The sequence below is a fragment of the Eptesicus fuscus genome, chromosome 15, assembly GCF_027574615.1.
Source record: "Eptesicus fuscus isolate TK198812 chromosome 15, DD_ASM_mEF_20220401, whole genome shotgun sequence".
In the NCBI taxonomy this organism is placed as follows: domain Eukaryota; kingdom Metazoa; phylum Chordata; class Mammalia; order Chiroptera; family Vespertilionidae; genus Eptesicus; species Eptesicus fuscus.
The window spans coordinates 4,391,325-4,413,697 of record NC_072487.1 but is presented as its reverse complement, the minus strand read 5'-3'; the positions used below and the strand labels follow the sequence as shown (position 1 = coordinate 4,413,697).

The window sequence follows — 22,373 nt, the reverse complement described above, 5'->3', positions numbered from 1 at the left end:
TAATTATTAAGCATTATTGCTGTTTCTTTTAGATTTCCTTTATCAAGAAAATTATCTTCTGCCCCTATTTCATTGAGATTTTATTTCTACTTAATCCATCTATCTTAAAATGTTTTCTATCTTCTGTGTGTATGTATCAAAGGCACATTTTTTTTAAAAAAAGGAATTATTGAATTATAATTAGCAATTACTATTTTAGAACTTGTAAAGACTTCACTGTGGTCAACTGCTAGAGAGAATATTTTAATGTTTTATATCTACTTAATACAGAATATCTTGGGCTACATCAGGAGTTAATGAAAGGATTTGAGGAAGGCTCACAGAGACCCACCAGCTTGCTGTTCCTCCTGCTTACAATTAAGAACTCTGAAAGATATGCCACTACATCAGTCAGGGCTTCTGGGTGGGCAAAGTCCAGGGGCACCACTGTCAAAAAATACAAAGGTCTCCCTACAATTATATGATGCAGTGCCATGAAACTCATCTACATGATAGCAAGAACTATTTATTAATGTGTCTAAAGCACATTGCACAAGAAGATAAAATACATTTACTTACATATTTGAACAACAAAAATGATTCTGTTACACCCCCAGCACTTGAAGCATGGGCTTTCTAGTTCCCCATTGGGCATTCTCTCCTTTCTGCCACTTACTATCTGAATAGCGCTGGGCACTGGAACATGGGCCAACAACAGGTTAATGACTCTCCTGTTACGTTTCCTGTTCCTTGTCTGAAAAACAGAGAGAATCATTCCTGTTTTATCCGCTTGCTGTGATGATTTACGTAAACTCAAATAGCACAGTGCCCGCCCCTAGAAGGCATTTGAAAATTACTTCCTTTCCCAATGTTGATTAAAAGATCATTTCAGTCTGTATATACACAAGCTAGTCACCAAAGTGAGATGAGCTTTAACCAATGCAGTTACCTTGGTCTCGTTGCAGTTGGAAGTAGTATGACCTTAGAATACTCGTGCCAGTGTTTCTGGCTTCCACGCCCACAATGCTCATGCTGTCACTTTCCACCTGGGTAAATCCACTGCGAAGAGAAGGACATGCTGCATGTTAACTTGAGACAAGGACAAATGTGTAGGCAATAGGGCCTTCACACACATCCTCATACCTCCTCCACCCAGCCACATTTGAGGGCCTACATTCATTTGTAACAATTAGCAAATACTATCACTTCTGCAGTGGGAATATCAGCTTTGGACCCTCCTGGAAGTAGCTGCCTGAATCACAGTGATCCTGACTATTCTGGAAACTTCTGATCTAATATTGGCAGGTCTGAGTCGTTTCCCCAGCATTTAGAACCATCAGTTCTGATCAGTCTCAGTGAAGATATGAACACAGCAGCTAATGAGGCCACCGTTCTCTGTGACGTTACCTGTGTCTGCCTAGACAATCGTACATGTGCTGCTCTGAGGCAGGAGAGAAAATGGAAGCAGGTATATAGAAAACCAAACCAAACTAGGCAAAAACGAAACTAGAGGACTTTCTTGTGTTTCCTACAGAAGCCCGACTGTGCGCTACAGACTGCTTCTGGAATACTGCTGCTCTGGCCTTCATGAAACACCTTGAGCTTCAGGTCCACGCTGACTTACGAAGTTTCTTTTAAGTAGCAACTAAAGTTCTAGTCAACTTAGAAATTAATATCAAGAGTGGAATGTAGCAGTTTCCAGACTCTCAGGGGCTGAGCAGGGGAAAGCTGCTCCCCGATCCGTCAGCCAGCCAGTGAACACTGTGATTTGGGGGCAAAGAAGGTTGAATTTGCATCTGCTTCCTCTCTTTAGAATCATCATTCCTCCTCTTTCTTTTTTTTTCTTCAATGGATTTTTAGTAAATTTGCAGAGTGGGGCAACCATCACCATGATAGTTTTAGAACATTTCCATCACTCCAAAAAGATCTGTTGTGCCCAGCCCATTTGCTCAGTGGCAAGAGCATTGGCCTGCAGTCTGAAGGGTTGTAGGTTTGATTCTGATCAAGGGCATGTACCTCAGTTGCAGGCTTGATCCCCGACTGGGGCACATGCAGGAACAACTAATTGATTTGTCTCTCTCACATCGATGTTTCTCTCCCTCTGTCTTTCCCCCTCAGCTTCCACTCTCCAAAAAATAAATAAATAAATAAATAAATAAACATCAATGGGAAAAAAAAATATTCTCAGATGAGGATTAACCAAAATAAAAAAATAAATATTTAAAATAAATTTAGAAAAATATCTGTTGTACCTATCTGCAGTAAATCCCATCCTACTCTCAGCCCCAGGCAGCCACTAATTTATCTTCTGTTCCTACAGACTTGCCTCTCCTTAATGTTATATAAATAGAATATACAGTTCTATCTTATACATCTGGCTTCTTTCCTGTAGCACAATGTTTCCGCATTTCACCCATGTTAAGTGTATGTCAATGCGCCATTCCTTCTTATAGCTGAGTAATATTCCCCTGTATGGATGTACCACAGTGGATTTATCCATAACGGCTGGCATTTGCACTGTTTGCACTTTTTGGGTTGAGTAAAGCTGCTCAGAACATCCCGTGCAAGTCTTTGTGTGATGTGTGTCTATTTCTCTTGAGTAGATGTGAAGATTCACATAAAGTCTGGGTGTAGATGAATTTATTTCCTTAGGTACATACGAACCTTCCTCTAAAGTCTTTGTGTAGACTATTTCAAATATGTCTGTTCCTCTTGGGTTGGTTCTAAGGGCGTGCTGCTGGGTTGCTGGTAAATTTATGTCTAATACACATTTTCTTTGGAGAATCAGAATTCGTATTCAGAGATGACAACATTTTAGGAAACTGAAAAGTTCCTAGAAAGTTTTGGTTATTTCTTGCAGTATTCACTAAGGTGCCAAAAAAGGAGATAAAATGTTGCACATCTTAGAACTTACAGGGAAACAACAGCATGAAGCAAGATTTCTGGGTTTATTATTGCCAAATGAAGCTCCCGAAAAAAGAAATTACCACTCAACTAAGGATTTCTGGAGGTATGTGTTGTAAATCAGGGAAGGGGCATAATTTGAGGCCATTCATTCTGGAGTCCTGATTAAAACACGTTTTTGAGATGTGCCACTCACCTGCCACATTGAAAATAGTGTCACTTCAGCAGATGGACGTGTTTACAATTTTATAATGCGTGTACCACAGTGTTTAAAAGCACATGTGAAATGGAAGATTCCAAAGTTTCTACTTGCTTACCATGACGAGAACAGTGCAATACAGCGAATGGATGTATGTAGCTTTGTGATGCACACAGTGCGGTGTTTAAAAGGACTTATAAAGAAGTTCTAGAAGTGCTACTTGCTTGCTAAGTTGAGAACAGTATTATGTCAGTGAGAGGATGTCCTAACTACTCAGTATTGCAGTAAAGAATGCAACAGAGCCGAAACTGGTTTGGCTCAGTGGATAGAGCGTCGGCCTGCAGACTGAAAGGTCCCAGGTTCGATTCCGGTCAAGGGCATGTACCTTGGTTGCGGGCACATCCCCAGTGGGGGGTGTGCAGGAGGCAGCTGATCGATGTTTCTCTCTCATCGATGTTTCTAACTCTCTATCCCTCTCTCTTCCTCTCTGTAAAAAATCAATAAAATATATATTTTTTTAAAAATGCAACAGAATATTCCGTAAAGACACAAATAAAAAAGAAAGAAACAGCACATTTGTGAGGCTGAAAGCTAAGCACAAGCCCCCGAAGGCTGACCTGAACAAGGCAATAAGCACAGGCGTTTGCATGCAACTCCCCAGAGAGGGACGGTATCCCTGTCCCTGGACGGAGATCATCGTTATTACTGACAGAGGGGCTTACTTCACACAGGCTGGCCTCGGGTCACAAGCAGACACAGCAGAGCGAGGCCACGACGCCTCTCCCAAGTACAGGGGAACCTGGGCACAAATGTATCCCAGTGTGAACTAGCAAAAGTACAGAACTTCACCACCTGCCAATGTGGACATGGAACGGCAGGGCTCCCAAACACTTTGGTTCAGCCCAGACCTCCAACTTCCAAGGAATTTAATGAGGAATTCTGAGTGAGGCAGTTGTTGGTGCCAATGGTTTTCAGAATGCAGAGCCCTGAGTTGGCCTTAGGTTTTGTTTAGAAAGTTGAGAGGGTTAAAAACTACCTACAGACCAATGCTCCTAAAATTTAAGTTGACTCTCTACTAATTCTTAATCTTCCAGAAAATTGTATTTATTTACTGAAAAGAACTAAGATTCTCCTGTCTTAGGAATTTCCTCTAATAATTGTCTTCAAACAACTACTGATTTACAATTCAAAAAATATGTAGTTTTGTTACAGAAATCTGTACTTTTTTAAATATTTGGTTTGGGGCATTGTATTTTTTCATTTACGATTATAAGATGTTTCATGGGCACAGACAACAGTGTGGTGATTGTAGGGGGCAGAGGAGTGGGTGGAGGTGGAAGAGGGTATGGAGGAATAAATGGTTATAGAGAAAAATAAAATAAAAGTTAAAAATAAATAAATAAATAACTGTGAGATGTTTGTCACAGGAGGTTGGATTTACTGCATACCTCCTGACAAGAAACTGACAACTATCCCAGAGGGAATATGAACTCTGGAAGCCCTGTCCTCTTTATAGCACTCTGGCAAGAAAGCTCATAAGTGGTTCCAAACTGTTAACCTGAAAGCATGATGCAAAACTGCATTCTTTCAGACTTTCACAGTCTTGCCCCCACAAACACCCCCCCACACACACACCAGGGTCTGGTAATGAATTCAGAATTGTGTGGGTTATGAAGGGAGGATAAGACTGGGCTGCAGGGCTGCAGGCCCCATCGGACTTCACTGGGCATCCCTGTGGGACTTTGGGAAAATAAGGACACCTCTGCACCCCCACTGCATCGGGGCAATGTGGGTGATGCCAGCTGTGGGTGGTGGTTTCGTACATTAAAGGAGACCGGGTGGAGGATGCAGAACATCTTTTCTTAAGAGGAGGAAAGAGATTCTGACCAGTGCCTTTCGCTGGGTCCCCAAGTAGTGAGGGGCAGGCTAGGCTAGGACTCCAAGTCCCAGTCACATTCTTTCCAAAGGAATCCTTAAAAAGGTACTGCGGGGGATATATGCACCCCTATGTTCATAGCGGCACAATTCACCATAGCTAAGATTTGGAAACAGCCTAAGTGCCCATCAGCAGATGAGTGGATTAGAAAACTGTGGTACATCTACACAATGGAATACTATGCGGCTATAGAAAAGAAGGAACTTTTACCATTTGCAACAGCATGGATGGAATTGGACAGCATTATGCTAAGCGAAATAAGCCAGGTGGAGAAAGATAAATATCACATGATCTCACTCATATGTGGGATATAATGATAAACACAAACTGATGAACAAGAATAGATCCAGAGACAAATGGCAGGGGAGATGGGGGTGGGGAGTTAGAGAGCAACCAAAGGACTTGTATGCATGCATATTAGCATAACCAATGGATACAGACACTGGGCCGGGCGGGGGGTGGAGGGGAAGGGCTTGCCCAGGGTGGGAATGGCTGGGGCGGGCGGTCAAGTGGAGAAAAAGGAGACATACATAAAACTTTAGAGAATAAAAATAAAAAATAATTTTTTTAAAAAAGGTACTGCGGGGAGGCCAGGAGAGGCCATCTTACAGGTAAAGGAGGAATCAGATGCAATTACCTGGCCCAGCGATGGGAGCCCCCGAGCAAGTAACAGCAGCTCTTGAGGACAGGAAATTTATTCTCCTTTTTCCACAAGTAGACTCGCAAGGAGAGGTCGAGAGAAGAGGTGATGACCCGGCTCTGGTCCTTGAAATGAAAAGCTACATGAGGCGGGATGTGGGCTCCGGGGGTAGGGTTCCTCGATTCGGGCCGGATGGGGCTGCACTCACCACATACAGGGACGTGATGGGCTTCTGATGGTCCTGGAAGGCTGCCAGCCACAGGCCGTGTATGGTGAAGAGCACCAGCTCAGACCCCGACACCAGCAGCACCACTTGGGAGCTGTGCCCCTTCATGAGGTGAGGAGGCATCATGGTGTCTGGCAGGATGAAACTCGTGACCTGTTGTACTTTTGGAAATAAAAACACACCGCTTGTCATTCTTGACAGCAGCTGGAGTGTGGGACAGGCGTGCCTCACCTAAGACGATGCGGTACATTGAAACGAGCAAGGCCTCACAGCGACAGCAGCAGTCACGGCTGAACCGCGTTTACTCCCTCAGCCTCCCATGCCCTGGCTCCACCGCACGGAAGGCGGTGCCTTACTCACAGGGGACACGGTGCAGGTGGACGGGACAGCACCTGGCACACAACACCATGCAGAGAACGGGGAGAATGAACTCCCTTCCTTCTACCCTTCCTCATCTACGACAGGGTGATAGGAAAAAGGGCCACATGAGAACCAAGACATTTACATCTGCCAAAAACTATCGTTGAAGACATAGTCTTTTATACCGTATAGCATTCCTTGTTTTTTTTTTAAAAAAATCAACTTGATCACTTCCTGATGGAGTTTAGCACCAGGAAGAAAAAATTACCTCTTTAGAAAAATTCGTGTGCTTTCTCTTATCAGACAAGGGATTATTTATTAAATATCCCATTTTCCCTTTTTCCTCAGCTGCCAGGAAGCTCAGGATAAAAATTAAGGTCAAATGATGACATGAAAACACATGAATATAATACCAAAGAAAAAATGCTAAGGACCAGAGGGAAGGCCTGTCTAGAGCGGTGTGGGGTTTAGGAGACAGGGAAGGAGAGGGCTGTGGGTCTTATTTTCCTACTGGACTAGGAGCTCCTTGGGGAAAAGAGAGTTGTGGCTTTTATTCATCTTTGCCTGCACTCGGTGCTGAGAACATGCCTTCAATACAGTGGGAAAAGAAGCAGGGATGAAGGGAAGCAGGAAAGTAAGTTAGGAGAGGGCAGACTGTAAGCTGACAGAAGTTAATGTCTGAATTCAGGGCTACGCAGAGGGCCTGACACAAAGCAGGTGCTCGACCACTCACCCAGAATGTAACATCCCAAACAAGGACACAGTTGTTGGGTCACTATATTCACTGCGAGAAAAGACAGTGTCCCAAAGGAAACATGAGGCATCTGCGCTTGAAGCATCCTATGCAGTGTTGGTGCCATGCAGACCCACAGTCCTGATATGGGATCCTTACCCTGAATGTTCATTGCATCCCGGCACTTCTTCGCCCCTAGCTCGTAGGTGGTGACCACCCACTGCACGCTGTTGTCATCTCTGTGCATCACCAACAGCCTGGCTGCCTCATCGGGGGCCCAGCAGGCTCTGGAAGTCAGCCGGATGGGGAGAGCAGCGGAGACAGGAGGCTCGTCTTCCGGTGGACACAGCAGGGACTGCGAGTGGAACACCTGGGGACACCACCACCGGCCTCAGTGCGATGACAGGAGACGTCTCCGACCCCAGAGCACTCTGAGGCCCCTCCTGGCGGCTCTGCTCAGGGACCCACACCCACAGTGACCTTACTGGTGTCATGGAGCGGCTGTGCCACTTACAGACCCTCCTTTCCACATGGCTCGGACCAGGGAACGAGGTTAAGCCCAGCCCACATCTGGCCACGGGAGAGGTCTAGGTCCACGAGTCCCCGTGAGGGCAGGGGAGTGAATCCGGAAAACGGCTCTTCTGCTGTGGAGCAGCTGCACATCACTGTCTCACTTTTGCCTCCAGTGTCTGCCTGCAGGTTCCCTTCCTACTTCCAGGCAGTCTGGTCCCAAACACTTCTTGTCAGTCCCGAGGACTGCTTTGTCAAGAGGTCCCACTCCTGGTGACCACGGCCCTCCGCCTGCCCCCTTCCTGAAGCTCTCTCCTCCACGGCCCCTTCCAGACCTCTCACCTCCCCTGGCTACCAGGTCCTGGCACTGCCGCCTGATTGCCCTGCCTGTCCTTGCTCTCTTCCTGGCCTGCCTCATCCACCCGCCAGCGTGGCTCAGACCCTCTCCAGTGGTCTCCAACTCTGCCCTTTTTCCAGGTTGGTTCCTGGCACTCAGGCTGGACATCTCTGAGCCCATAAATCACCAGGATGCTCCCTGGGTCCCGGGGCTCTGGTGCTGGGGGTGGTCCTCAGTGCCACGGGCTGGCCACGAGGCAGGCATGCTGTGCCCTGTCCAAGTAACGATGCTGTCCCACACTGCCAGCATCCTTCCTCACTCTCATGGAAGCTCTGTTCTCAAGCCGTTGAATGTCTTATGACACTCCACTGAGATGTCCCTAAGGCCTCAAGCCCCTTCAGAACTCTGTCCTCTCCAGCCAAGCAACAAACCCCTTTCGACCTGTGGGCAACACAGCAGTCTGGAGAGAGCAGCAGCTCCGGGGAGAGGCCGGCACCACCACTGCCCAGCTGGGGGCCCTGAGTGGCCGCAGACGTGGTCCTGTGCGAGAAGCCGCCCTCCCAGATGCATGTGCAAGACCGGGCACAGAACCCACCACCTGTGCACACAAAGCCTGCCCTTGGGACAAGGGACACAGCCCAGCACTGACCTTGGGGCTCAGGTCTGAGTCCTGGGCCAATGCGAACACCCACTGGCAGTCAGGAGAGCAGAACAGGCTGGCGGGCTGGTTCGGGAACACGCTCACCCTGGACAGCAGCTGCAGCCCGGGCACCGTCAGCATGTAGAGCGTTCCGTCGGCACAGGCCGCCTGCAACGCGAAGTGCGGTGACCACCTGCGTCCTCCTGTCCTCGCCCAAGGAACAGGTGGCCACATAGCTCCTTCCTCGCTGGGGTGAAATGCCACTTATTAAGTCAAAAGTAATGAATTCCTCAAACAACACGAGAGCAAGCCCTCTCCTCCCTCCACAGAAGCCCTTGCTATCCCTCATGCTCACAGGCTATTCTGCAGCCTGCCCCGTCTTTTCCGTTTCCAAATACTCTTTGGAAATCTTTTCTCATCAGAGGACTTTTTTCCAGGACTTTCTACTTCATCCATTATGATGGAAATTTAGTTTGTTTACAAATTCCGTTACCATGAACGATCTTTGTGCGACAATGCCAATATTTCCTCCCGAGAGGTCCCTAGAACTGGAATTGTTAGGTCGAAAGAGTATCAGATTTAAAAATTCTAACAGGAGAAAAAGCAAGCTTTATTAAAAGTGTTCAATCTATATCCTTATTTGCCATGTATAAAAATATTTATTTTTCATCAAACTTACTATAATACCAATTTTTTTATGTTTGCTCATCCAGTAGGCCAAAGCCTTGGTGTGATGCTACTTTCTTGATTATGAGTTGGGTTTCACACCTTTACACATTATTGGCCACTTGTACTTTTTTCTATGAGTTGACCATTCATGTCTTCACCTATTTTTCTACTAGATCTCTATGCTTCAAATAATATATTATTTGTTAAATAAGATAGTGTTCCCTCCTGATTTTTTATGTCTTGATTTTAAAATATTCTATAGTTGAGATGTTTTTAATTTTTTAGATAAATCTGTGTATTTTTTCAATTCCAGGTTTTTTCTGGCCTAGCAAGGCCGGGCACATCCCAGATTGATTTTAAAAATCACTTAGTTATCCCTCGGATAATTTTATAACTGCCTTTTACATTTTTTAAACATTTTTATTGATTTCAGAGAGAAAGGAAGAGGGAGAGAGAGATAGAAACATCAATGATGAGAGAGAATCATTGATAGGCTGGTGCACACCCACTTCCTGGGGATCGATCCCACAACCTGGGCATGTGCCCTTGACCGGAATCAAACCCGGGACCCTTCAGTCCACAGGCCGATGCTCTATCCACTGAGCTAAACCAGCTAGGGCTAACTGCCTTTTAATTTAGTTTTAATTATTTTAAATGTATTTCCACAGATGGCGTGATATGGGAGTCGATTAGCTTCTCTCTCCTAATGGTCAAGGGCTTCATTTCTTGTGTGGCTTGTCTGTCACCTCCTGTTTTAAAAGAACATTTTTCACAGACATTTGCACCTGGAACACAATCTGGACTTCCTATTCCTGAAAACACTTGTTCTTACTGGCCAAGAAAACACAAATACTTCACAACACATAGAAAACGGCAACAAACAAGGTCATGAGAAGAAAAAGAGAGAAGCAACACATTTAAGCTGGTAAAACTATTCCACCAGGAACCAGAGATCTGTAGCCACATGGACAGGAGTTAAATATCACAATACAAGCATATGAAGGGACATCTGGAATCAGAAATTCAACACTCAGAATGGAAACAGATAAGAAACAACAAGATATTAAATAAGAGAAATTAATTCAGGAAATATACTGATGAAAAAGTTATCTCACCCTGGCCAGTATGGCCCTGTGCACCAAAAGATTGCCAGTTTGATTCCCGGTCAGGTCAAATGCCCAGGTTGCATATTCGGTTCCTGGTCAGGGTGCCATACAAGAAGCAACCAATAGATGTTTTTCTCTCACATTGATGTTTCTCTCTCTCCCTTGCTTTCTCTCTAAAAAAAATCAATAAAAACATTAGGAAAAAAGAAAGAAAAGTTACTTCACAAATGAAGATAATAGCCCTAGTCAGTTTGGCTCAGTGGATGGAGCGTTGGCCTGTGGACTGAAGGGTCCCAGGATCAATTCCAGTCAAGGGAATGCACTTCTGTTGCAGGCTTGGTACCCGGCCCCAGTCAAGGTACATGTGGGAGGCAACCAATTGACGTGTCTCTCTCACATCGATGTTTCTTTCTCTGTCTCTTCCCTTCCCTTCCACTCTCCGTAAAAAATCAATGGAAAAATATCCTCGGGTGAGGATTAAGGGGAAAAAATGAAGATAATAAATCTAAGAGAGAAAACATTCTCTGAACAAATAAGGGCACTAGAAGAGGAGAAAGAAAACAGGTAAGAGAACAAAAGTAGAATGAAAGGCTAAAATGAATCGGAAAGTATCTAAGAAGATAGGCAAGAAGGTCTAATAAACATGACTTAAGTTCCTACAGAGGAACGCTTCATTAACAGATTAATAATGAAAATTCATATATAGTGAAACTCTCTAGAAATAAAAAACCCTGAATCTATGTACTGAAAGGGTGACCCAGGATGATCACTGCAGACATGTCACAATGAAACTACTAGACTTTAAATATTTCAAAATATCTTTAAGGCCTTTGAGTTTAAATATCCAAGTTTCTAACAAGTAAAGTCAGGTACCTGTAGACTTTTCAACAGAAACATAAACAGTGAAGTAATAGTTTCACAAAATTCAAGAGAAGTGTGAGCAGGGATCTGGTGCCCAGCCAGGCTATCCTTCAGCACCAAGACTACAGGAAAGCGGTGCCTCACCCACTCCGGGGATTTCAAGTACTGGGTGTTGTCATAGATCCTTACGGTCTTGCTACTCAAAAGAACTGGCAGCCCCAACATTCCCAAGAAGCCGGTTAAAAAGTCAGCATCTCGGGCATCCCCAGGGACCCACGGAATCAGAAGCTGCCTTTACACAAGAGCCACGGGTGATTGTGTCCACAATGTCTCAGAAGCTTGTCCACGTCTCTTACCCTCTCTTCTGCATTTACACTCTTGCTATCCCGGTTTTGTTCCAGGCCATTGTTATCTTTCAGCTCACTAATTTCCTTCCATATTCTAACTCTCTAATTGATGTATATAATATATATATGACAAAATGCACAAAACAAATGTAGAGCTCAATGAATTATTACAAAGAAAATATTCATGTCACCACTTAAACTAAGAAGTAGAACTTGCCTGTGCCCACAGCTCCATCCATCCTTCCCAATCTCTGTGTGGTTCCACTGTCCACCCTCCATCAAGTCCATTCACTGATCTCTTGATCTTTGCTTTTCAGTTTTCCTGTTCTGATTATTTTCTAAATCATTTTTATAGCTTTTAAAATTTTTTATTGAATTTATTGGGATAACATTGGTTAATAAAATTAAATAGGTTTCAGGGGTAAATTCTATGATACATCATCTGTGTATTGTATTGTGTGTTCACACCCAAAGTCAAGTCTCCTTCTATCACCATTTATCCCTCCTTTATCCTATTCCACCTCCCACCACACCCGATCCCACTGGTAATCACCATGCTGTGGTCTGTGTCTATGTCATGTTTTATAGCTTTAAGTTGTCTGCTGAAATTCGCCTCCCTGATCATAGCAACCATTGGTGTCTTATTGTCTGTGTCAAATAACCACACTATCCGAAGCCCCTGTGGCTCTCTCAAATTGTCTACTGTTTAACCTGCCAGTTCTAGTTGGTACTATTCTTTTTTTTTTTTTTTAATCCCTGCCCGAGAATATATTTTTATTGGTTTTACAGAAAGAGAAAGGGAGAAAGAGAGAAACATTGATCAGTTTGCCTCCTGTACTTGACCCAACTGGGGACTGAACTTGCAATCCAGGTATGTGCCCTGACAGGGAATGGAACCCACCACCTTTTGGTGTATGGGACGACACTCCAACCAACTGAGCCACCTGGCCAGGGCTAGTTGGTACTATTCTTATTCCCTAGTTAGCTTTAAGTGTGTGATGGATACTATGTCTGAAAAGAGAAATAATGTGAGGCCTGGGGTACTGGTATCCTTTTCCAGAAAGGACTTTCGTTTACTGCGAACAGCTGATAGGAGTGCTGAGCTGCAGCAGGTGCAAAGACTGTTTACTCTCAGCCCAGCCTTACTGCCAGGTTGCAACACCTGATAATCCACCCAATGCTCCAACTCTCCGTGACCCTGCACTCCAACTTTTTTGTGCCCTTGGCTGGGAGACGGCTAGCACCCACAGAGGCTCCTGAAAGCCGGGTCACTCACCAGCAGGAAGGGGCCCTCTGGGTGGTCAGAGGCCTCCAATGCAGACGAGTGTGTAGGCAGGCAGAAGGAGGCTGACTCCCTCCCGCTCTCTGCTTCCCACACTTTGATGAGTCCCTGTGCGTCCACAGTGACAACCAGCTGCAGCTGAGGGTAAGTCACCAAATCCACCAGAGCAGCAGGCTGTAGAGGGCTAGACCAGATCTCCATGCCCTGGGCAACAACAAAATTAATATAAGAACTTACATAGAGCAGTTTATTTTGTAAACACACATTCTTTTCATTCATCCCTCAACCAGCACCTGGGACATGCAGGTGAAAGGACCCTATCCCCATCCCCACGGGACTAACAAACAGTAGGGCAGGGAATACCACGGAGGTGGCCGAGTATGGGTGTGTAGAGACTTCGGGGGGGACTGGGTGGCATCCCCAAGTGGACCCAGGGTGGGGTCCTGCATGCACACTGGCCAGTATGTCTGCTGCACTTCCAGTGGTGACCTACAGCTCAGCTGAGGAAGGCTAGGCAGGGAGGCGGGACCAACACTACACACCTGGCTGGGACCTGGCCACGAATGGCTGCACACAGAGCCTCCACTCGGAGCATATCGCTCAGACCTGGGTAGTCAGTTTCACTGATAAGCTAACCGGGCTTGTGGATATGAATGGTTTGTGTTGCATATCTGCAGCTGCCCTGGCCGGAACACCCATTTCCCTACAGTGAACCCAGCAGTACCACCACAGGCCAGCCCCGGTCCAGGCTCAGGCCCAGGCCCACACCCAGAGGAAAACCAGTGGCCCAAGCTGGGTCAATTCCATGGTCTCTTCCCGGGATTCTGAGAACTGGATTGGAGAGGTCAAGAGCCCAAGTGCCAGAGGGCCCATGGTACATTAAGACAGGGCATCCGAGAACCAACCCAATAGCCACTGTTCCTGAGTCTCCCAGAGCTCACACACAAGGTTTCTTTCCAATTTGGGGTTATTCTGACCCTTTTCCTATTATGTTATCTCTGTATCATGGTCTCTATCTCTTTTCCCACACCTGACATCTCAGTATTCTTCCACTAGTTTCTTTCTTCCCCACAGGCCAACAAATCAACACTTGATTTCTGTTGCTCAGCTAACAAGCCATTGGTGGGACAGAACTCGGCCTGTAGACGGACTGAGGGTGAGCTTCGGAGGACAAAGGGTGTTTACCAGTGGTTAGTGGCAGGAAGTGGGCGAAGGAGCAGTTAAACTCCCCTTCCTATTTCAGAAAGGGAAGCAGTGGCCAGCGGAACAGGGCAGAAAGATGCTGACCAGTGATGGCCTGGGGACCCTGACTCTACCTGATGTGGCCCAGAAAAGAGAGGCATGGGGCTGGGGGCAGTTGGAAGCTGCTGGTGGTACCAGATACTTCAGTGCTAGAAAAAGACAAACTCAAACCCTAGAATTCGCCAGGGAACAGCAAATAAAACTAGAGACAAATATTGTGAGTACATAGAAAACTAAGAAAAATTTTTAAAAGAATAATTACTAACTGCAGGAAAAGCAAAATGTTAGTTTACCTCAAGGCCTGGCTGTGAAAAGCATTAACATAATTGTGGGAGAGCACGGAAGACTTGGTTGGAAAGTCTGTAAGGAGGAAATTCTGACCTACGGGAGTTGGCTGAAGGCGGCCGGCCCTATTTATCAGAATTCCCTAGGGGAGTTGGCTGAAGGTGATCGCCCCTAACTGTTCATTGACCTTTCCCAACAAGTCTGTGTACGTGTAGACCCTCAGGTGTTTACCAGAATCTTTATGCCTAATCTTTAGACGTCCTTGCTTAAAGGACACTGCAGACGCACGTGTCCTCCCAAGAATGCTTACCCTACGGATTGTATCTAAAAGTTAAACTTTATCTCAAACTGCTGTTACAATAAAGGCCTGAAGAGGCAGGTGAATGAAGCTGTCTAGTTCCTATTGCCAGGCAGTCCCTTAGCCCTCTCTTTCACAGAAATGTGTCAGAGTAATCATTCATCAGTCGCTCAGAGTCTGCTGGCCAGCCCCGGCACATAATTATAACACTAGAGGTCTAGTGCATGAAATTTGTGCACGGTGGGGGAGTCCCCTCAGCCTGGCCTGAACCTCTCCAATCTGGGACCCCTTGGGGGTGTCCTAAATAAGCAGTCGGACATCCCTCTCACAATCTGGAATCACTGGCTCCTAACCGCTCACCTGCCTGCCGGCCTGATCACCCCTAACCCCTCTGCCTGCCGGCCTGATCGCCCCTGTTCCCCCTCCCCCCTGCTGGCCTGATCACCCCTAATTGCCCTCCCCTGCTGGCCTGATAGCCCCTAACTGCCTCTGCCTCGGCCCTGCTACCATGGCTTTGTCCGGAAGGAAAGCAGAACGACTGGAAGATGTCTAGATAGACAATATATGCCATTATTTTTGGGACAGCAAGGTTACTCTGTATGGAGGCAGAAGGAGAAAAGCAAAATCATTATCCCCTAATTTGGGAACATCATTTCCTCTGGGGTTGGGGAAATAGGAGTGGCACGATTGACTGGGTGTGTTTTTTTTAACAAGCCTTTCAGATCTTTGACCTTTAGTCTGGGTAATGCTGCAATGTTAGTAGCATCCCGACCTCTCTACAGGCCGAGTTCTGTCCCACCAATGGCATGTTAGCTGAGCAACAGAAATCAAGTGTTGATTTGTTGGCCTGTGGGGAAGAAAGAAACTAGTGGAAGAATACTGAGATGTCAGGTGTGGGAAAAGAGATAGAGACCATGATACAGAGATAACATAATAGGAAAAGGGTCAGAATAACCCCAAATTGGAAAGAAACCTTGTGTGTGAGCTCTGGGAGACTCAGGAACAGTGGCTATTGGGTTGGTTCTCGGATGCCCTGTCTTAATGTACCATGGGCCCTCTGGCACTTGGGCTCTTGACCTCTCCAATCCAGTTCTCAGAATCCTGGGAAGAGACCATGGAACTGACATGTTACCATGCATTTAGTGTTTTTTTAAAAAGATTGTCATAGCATTTCCAAGTAAAACAATATTTTAAAAATGTATTCCTGAATATAGTTCCAAAAGATGGTTCATAAATGATGGCAAAATGATGACAAAACTTATATAGTACCCAGTGGTTCTACCTAAAAGGACTCATACACAGTGAGAATGAGGAGGGACCCTACCACAGCCAGAAATGAGGTGAGAACATCATGTCTAGCAACAGGCAGTATTAAGGCACTCAACTTGAAGATTTAGAAGAAATAATTTTCTAGCAAAATATAGTGATTCAACTTTACTGAAGAACAAGTACTAGGTGTACCAGTTAATAATGTGGACTTTGTAATAAAAGGAAACACGATAATTTCAAGAGAAACATCAAAAGTGCTTTATTCAAAGTAATGTCCATCTCTAGCTACACATTTTCCCATCTTTCAGGTAATTCTTATTTTGAGGCAAACCATTCAGAGACCCAATTTTCCACTTCTTCATATGTTTTGAAGTGCTGCTCAGAAAGTGCATGTGCCATCGATTGGAACAATTGGTAATCTGAAGGAGCAAGGTCTGGTGAATACAGCGGGTGGGTTAATACTTCCCAGGCAAGATCTTTTAACATGTCTTTAACTGGTTTTGAAGTGTGTGATGGTGCATCATCATGAAGCAAAATTACTTTGCTGTGTCTTCTGGAACATTCTGGTCATTTCACGATCAAAGCGAGGTTCAAATTGATTATTTGTTGTCAGTAGTGATCAGTATTAATGGTTGCACCTGGTTTTAGAAGCTCATAATACACCACACCTTTCTGATCCCACCAAATGCAGAGCACTGTCTTCTTTCCGAAGCGATTTGGCCTTGCAGTCAATGTTGATGGTTGACCTGGACCAACCCATGATTTTATGAATTTGGGATTCTCAAAATAAATCCACTTTTCATCACCAGTCACAATTCGATGCAAAAAAGACTTTCTTTCATGTCATTGAAGCAACATTTTACTGACTTTTCAGTTTTCCATTTGTCTTTTGTTCGGTTGATGTGGCACCCATTTTCCTTCCTTTAAAATCTTTCCCATTGCTTGTAAACGATCGGAAATTGTTTACTGAGCAACGTTTAATCTTTCTGCAGGTTGTTTTTGAGTTTTACATGCATCTTCATCCAATAATGTTTGTAATTGTTGGTCTTCAAACTTTTTTGGTTGACCTGGACATTCATTGTCTTTCACATCAAAATCATCACTTTTAAAGCGTTTAAACCAGCGTTCACAAGTATCTTGAGATGGAGCATGTTCACCATAAGCTTCCCGAAGTATTCAGCAGCACTTTTCTTTAAAATAATGAATTATAACTTCCCGCAAATGCTCTTTTTTTGACATGAAATTCAACATTTTTAAGTGTAAAAATATCTATGATGTTAACACCTTCAGCAAATTTGACATATGAAGTTTTGAAGCTTGTTGTCAATACAACAAAATAGCATACATATCAAATCGTATATATATCAACATATGTAACTCCATCTATTGAAAAAAATCCACATTATTAACTGCTACACCTAGTAAAAACCTGGAGAGAAGAGGAGTTACAGAGGAAACTGAAAAGGCAGAGACAAAAGGCCCAGTTACTTCACAAATGACTCAATCCATCTCTTAAGAAATGTATAACTCCTATAACATTCCTTTTACTATTTCAGGTTATAAAAAATGTTAGAAAGCTCTCTGATGCATTCTGTAAAACTAGGAACAAAACAAAATAAAGACAAATATAACTTACAAATAGAGATTAAAAATGTTTAAGTATTATTATTCAGAGCCTCAGCAATACATATATTATGTTCTATTAGAGTTGGTTATAGAAATGCAAGGACAGTTCAAATAATTTATTATATATTCAAATTAAAACTGGGGAACCATAGGGAATAATCAACAAATGCCCCAAAAGTACTGGTACCTGTTTCCAAATTTCAGCAGCCATTCCTGATTTTTAAAAAAACTCTAAGTAACACAGGACAATTATGTACTAGGTAATATTTACCAGATTCTAAAAGCAAATATCAAATTCAAAAGAGATCTGCACAGCAAAGGAAACAATGAACAGAATAAAAAGATAATATACTGAATGGGAGAAAATATTTACAAACTATCAGATAAAGGGTTAATTTCCAAAATATGCAAGTTTCTCCTATAACTCAAGACCAAAATAAAAAAATAATTTAAAAAACTGGTCCCTACAAGACACCTACTACACAAAGCCACTCTATCAATTCCAGGAGATATAGCAGCTCTACCTAATACATAGAAACAAATACATGGAAGCAGCCAAAATGCAGAGACCAAGAAACATGACACAGATGAAAGAATAGAAGAAATATCCAGAAAAAGAAGTAATGAAATGAAACCAAGCAAACTACTAGATACCAAGTTCAAAACAATGGTTATAAAGATGCTCATGGATCTTAATGAGAACTTCAAGTGAATTAGTGAGAATTTCAAGGATCTTAGTGAGAATTCCAAAGACATGAAAAAGGACCAGTCAGAAATTAAGCATGCACTAACTGAAATAAAGAATCATTTACAGGGATTCAACTGTAGAGTAGAGGATTCTGAGAATCAAGTCAATGATCTGGAATATGAGGAAGCAAAAACACCCAATCAGAAAAGAAAAAGAAAAAGGAATAAAAAAAAATATGAAGATAGGTTAGGAAGCCTCTGTGACAATAAGTGTATCAACATTCGCATTATGGGGGTGCTGGAGGGAGAAGAGAGAGAGGAAGATATTGAAAACCTACATGAAGAAATAATGACATAAAAATTCCCCTAACTGGTGAGAGAAATACACTTGCAAGTCCAGGAAGCACAGAGAGTCCCTTAGAAGAGGAACTCAAAGAGGCCCACGCCAGGACACATCATAATTAAAATGCCAAGGGCTAAAGACAAAGAGAGAATCTTAAAAGCAGCAAGAGAAAAGCATTCAGTTACCTACAAGGGAGCACCCATATGACTGTCAGCTGATTTCTCAACAGGAACTTTGTAGGCCAGAAGGGAGTGGCAACAAATATTCAAGGTAATGAATAGTGAGGACCTACAAACAAGATTACTCTATGCAACAAAACTATTACTTAGAATTGAAGGGCAGATAAAGATCTTCTCAGACAATAAAAAGCTAAAGGTGTTCATCACCACCAAACTAGTATTAGATGAAATGCTGAAGGGTATTCCTTAAGAAGAGGAAGAGGAAGAAGAAGGAAGAGGAAGGGAGGAGGAGAAGAAGAATGATGATAAAAAATGTGAATAAAATGGCAATAAATACATATCTATCAACAATTGAAACTAGAAACCAAAAAGAAGACAAAAAATGAAAAAAACAGTTGAAGCTAGAAATCAAAATAAATGAACAAGAAATCTAATGAACAAAATAAAATTATGAATAAAATAGAACCATAGGCATGGAAACATGGGACAGACTGACAAATCTCAACAGGAAGGGGAAAGGGGGGCAGGAAGAGATTAACCAAAGAACATATATGCACATATGCATTACCTATGGACACAGATAATAGGGTGGTGAAGGCCTGGGGTGAGGAGGGAACTGGGTGGAAGGGGACAATGGAGGGGGGGGATATATGTAATACTCTCAACAATAAATATTTTAAGAAAAAGAGAAAAACAAGTATTTTCTAAAAGCATGAGGACAGTTTAAGGAAACTTTGGGGCAACATGAAACAAAACAACATTCAGTCATAATGTACCCATAGGGAGAAGAGAGTGAGCAAGGGATAGAGAACCTGTTGGAAGAAATAATGACAGAAAATTCCCCTAAGTTGGGGAAGGAAAAAGTCACACATGTTCAGGAAACACAACTGGTACCAATCAAGAGGAATCAAAAGAGACCCACTCCAAGACACATCATAATTAAAATGGCAAACGTTAAGGACAAAAAGAGAATCTTCAGGGCCATAAGACAAGACTATCAGCTGATTTCTCAACAGAAACACTATAGGCCAGAAGGGAATGGCATGAAGTATTTAAAGTAATGAAAAGAAAGGATCTAAAATCAAGACTACTCTATCCAGGAAGGTTATCATTCAAAATAGATGGAGAAATAAAGAGAATTTCAGACAAAAAAAAAAGGCTAAAGGAGTTTATTATCACCAAACCAGCACTGCAGGAAATGTTAAAGGCACTACTGTAATAAGAAGAAACATATGTAGAGAGAAACATAGGCATAAAGAATAAAAATGGCAATGAATAAGTATCTATCAATAATAACCTTAAATGTAAATGGATTAGATACTCCAATCAAAAGGAGACATAGGGATAGATCAATAGATAAGAAAACATGACTGACATATACGCTATCTCAAAAGACTCTCAGGATAAAAGTGAAGGGATGGAAAAAATATTCCATGCAGATGGAAAAGAAAAAAAAAAAGAGCAGGGGTAGCAATACTTATATCTGAAAAAATAGAATTTAAAGCAATAGCCTTAACAATAGACCAAAAAAAGTCCATTACATAATACTAAAGGGATCTATCTATTCTGCCTAATAATAGACAAATATGCAAATTGACCATACCTCCGACACACCCACAAGCCACACCCACCATCCAATCAGAGCGAGTATGCAAATTAACCCATCCAAGATGGCTACAGCCACAGAGAGCAAGGTTTCCCAGGCAACAGAGGGAAATAAGCTTTCTGACAGCCAGCCCTTGCAGGCCTAAGCCTCCACTCAAACTACAAAGTTTCAATTATAGAAGGTAAACAAATTCAAACAGAAATGGCGTCAGAATGGAGCAAAGCTTTCTGTACACCCTGGCCGGGACCACCGCTTAAGGCAACAAAGTTTCAATTATAACCCCAACAGAAATGGCTGCCACCACAGAGGGAGCCCCAGGCTTGGCTCCGCTCCAGGCTACAAAGTTTCAATTGTAGAAGGAAAATAAATTCCAGATACCAGGGTCTCCGCTTGGGTTGCCAGGAGGCGTGGCCGGCCTGCAAACCACCACAGGCCTCTCACTCAGGCCACCCCACGCCCCAAAGGAACCCCACCCTGATCAGGGACACCCTTCAGGGCAAACCAGCTGGCCCCCACCCCTGTACCAGGCCTCTATTCTACCTAATAAAATGGTAATGTGTAAATTACCATCACTCCACTATGCCCAGGATTGGGCCAGAGGGAGGCGCAGGGGGCGGGACTCAGGGTGGCTGGGGTAGCCGATTGGGCTGGCGGGACGCTGAGCCATGGCTGTGCTGCGGAACAGAAGGGGCCTCTGGGGCAGCGAGCTCACGTCCCGCCACAGACCATCAAAAGCGGGGGAGCTGGGTGCCTGTCTGCTCTGGCACCAGGCCTTTCAGAAGCCTCCACCGAGCTGGAGGCTTCTGAAAGGCCTGGTGCACCAGCGGACAGGCACCCAGCTCCACTGCGATCAAAAGGGAAAGCGTGTAGGGGACCCTACACGTGCATGATTCAATCATGCACTGGGCCTCTAGTCAAGAAATAATAACCCTAGTAAACATTTATGCACCCAATATAGGATCACCTAAATATATAAAAAGAAAAGCTCTTGGCGAACTTTAGGGGAGAGAGATCAACAACAATACAGTCATAGTAGGGGATTTTAACACTCCATTGATATCACTGGCTAGATCTTTCAGACAAAGAAACACACAAGGAAACAGTGACCTTAAACAACACACTACATCAGATGGATTTAACTGACATTTACATAACATTCCACCCCCAAACAGAAGAATATGCATTCTTCTCAAGTGCACATGGGTCATTTTCAAAGATAGACTACATGTTAGGACACAAAATAAGTCTCTACAAGTTCAAGAGAACTGAAATCATATCAAACATCTTCTTGAATCACAGTGGCATGAAATTAGAAATCAACCACAATATAAAACACTGAAAAACACTCAAACACATGAAGACTAAATAGTTTTTAAACAATAAATGGGTTACCAATGAAATAAAAAAGAAATAAAAAACTTCCTGGAAATAAATGAATTTGAACACCCAACAACCCAAAATCTATGGGGCACAGCAAAGGCAGTTCTGACAGGGGAGTTCATAGTATTACACGCCTACCTCAATAAACAAGAAAAAGCCCTAATAAACGGTCTAACACTACAACTAAAAGAATTAGAAACAGAACAACAAGAAAAGCCCAGAGTAAGCAGAAGGAAGGAAATAAAGATCAGAGCAGAAATAAATGACATAGACTAAAAAAACAATACAAAAGATCAATGAAACCATGAACTGGTTCTTTCAAAAAATAAACAACATTGATAAAGCTTTAACCAGACTCATCAAGCAACAAAGAGAGAGGACCCAAATAAGTAAAATCAGAAACTAAAGTGAAGAAGAAACCACTGACATCACAGACATACAAATGATTGTTAGAAAATACTATGAACAACTATATGCCAACAAATTGGACAATGTGTATGAAATGGACAAATTTCTAGGAAAATACAGTCACTCAAAACTGAATTAGGAAGAATCAGAAAACCTGAATAGGCAATAACAACTGATGAAACAGAACCAGTAATCAAAAAACTCCCAGCAAACAAAAGCCTGGTTCCGGAATTCTTCACAGGGGAGTTTTACCAAACATTCAAAGAAGAACTATCACCTATCCTCCTCAAACTATTTCAAAAAGTCCAAGAGGAAGGAACA

The 22,373-nt window shown here is 43.4% G+C and overlaps 1 protein-coding gene across 1 annotated transcript in view; it reads right to left on the bottom strand.

The window, feature by feature from the left end:
- Positions 1-285: 285 nt before the first annotated feature.
- LOC103304266 (F-box/WD repeat-containing protein 12-like) overlaps positions 286-22,373 on the bottom strand; it is a 46,180-nt gene continuing 24,092 nt past the window's right edge. Inside the window, exons 5-11 of the mRNA XM_008161198.3 lie at positions 12,724-12,933; positions 8,474-8,632; positions 7,137-7,347; positions 5,867-6,045; positions 5,656-5,783; positions 929-1,038; positions 286-733 (exon numbers count right to left, since the gene is read on the bottom strand). Of these exons, the coding sequence (XP_008159420.3) occupies positions 714-733; positions 929-1,038; positions 5,656-5,783; positions 5,867-6,045; positions 7,137-7,347; positions 8,474-8,632; positions 12,724-12,933 (1,017 nt within the window). The 3' untranslated portion in view covers positions 286-713. The remainder of the gene's footprint in view (positions 734-928; positions 1,039-5,655; positions 5,784-5,866; positions 6,046-7,136; positions 7,348-8,473; positions 8,633-12,723; positions 12,934-22,373) is intronic.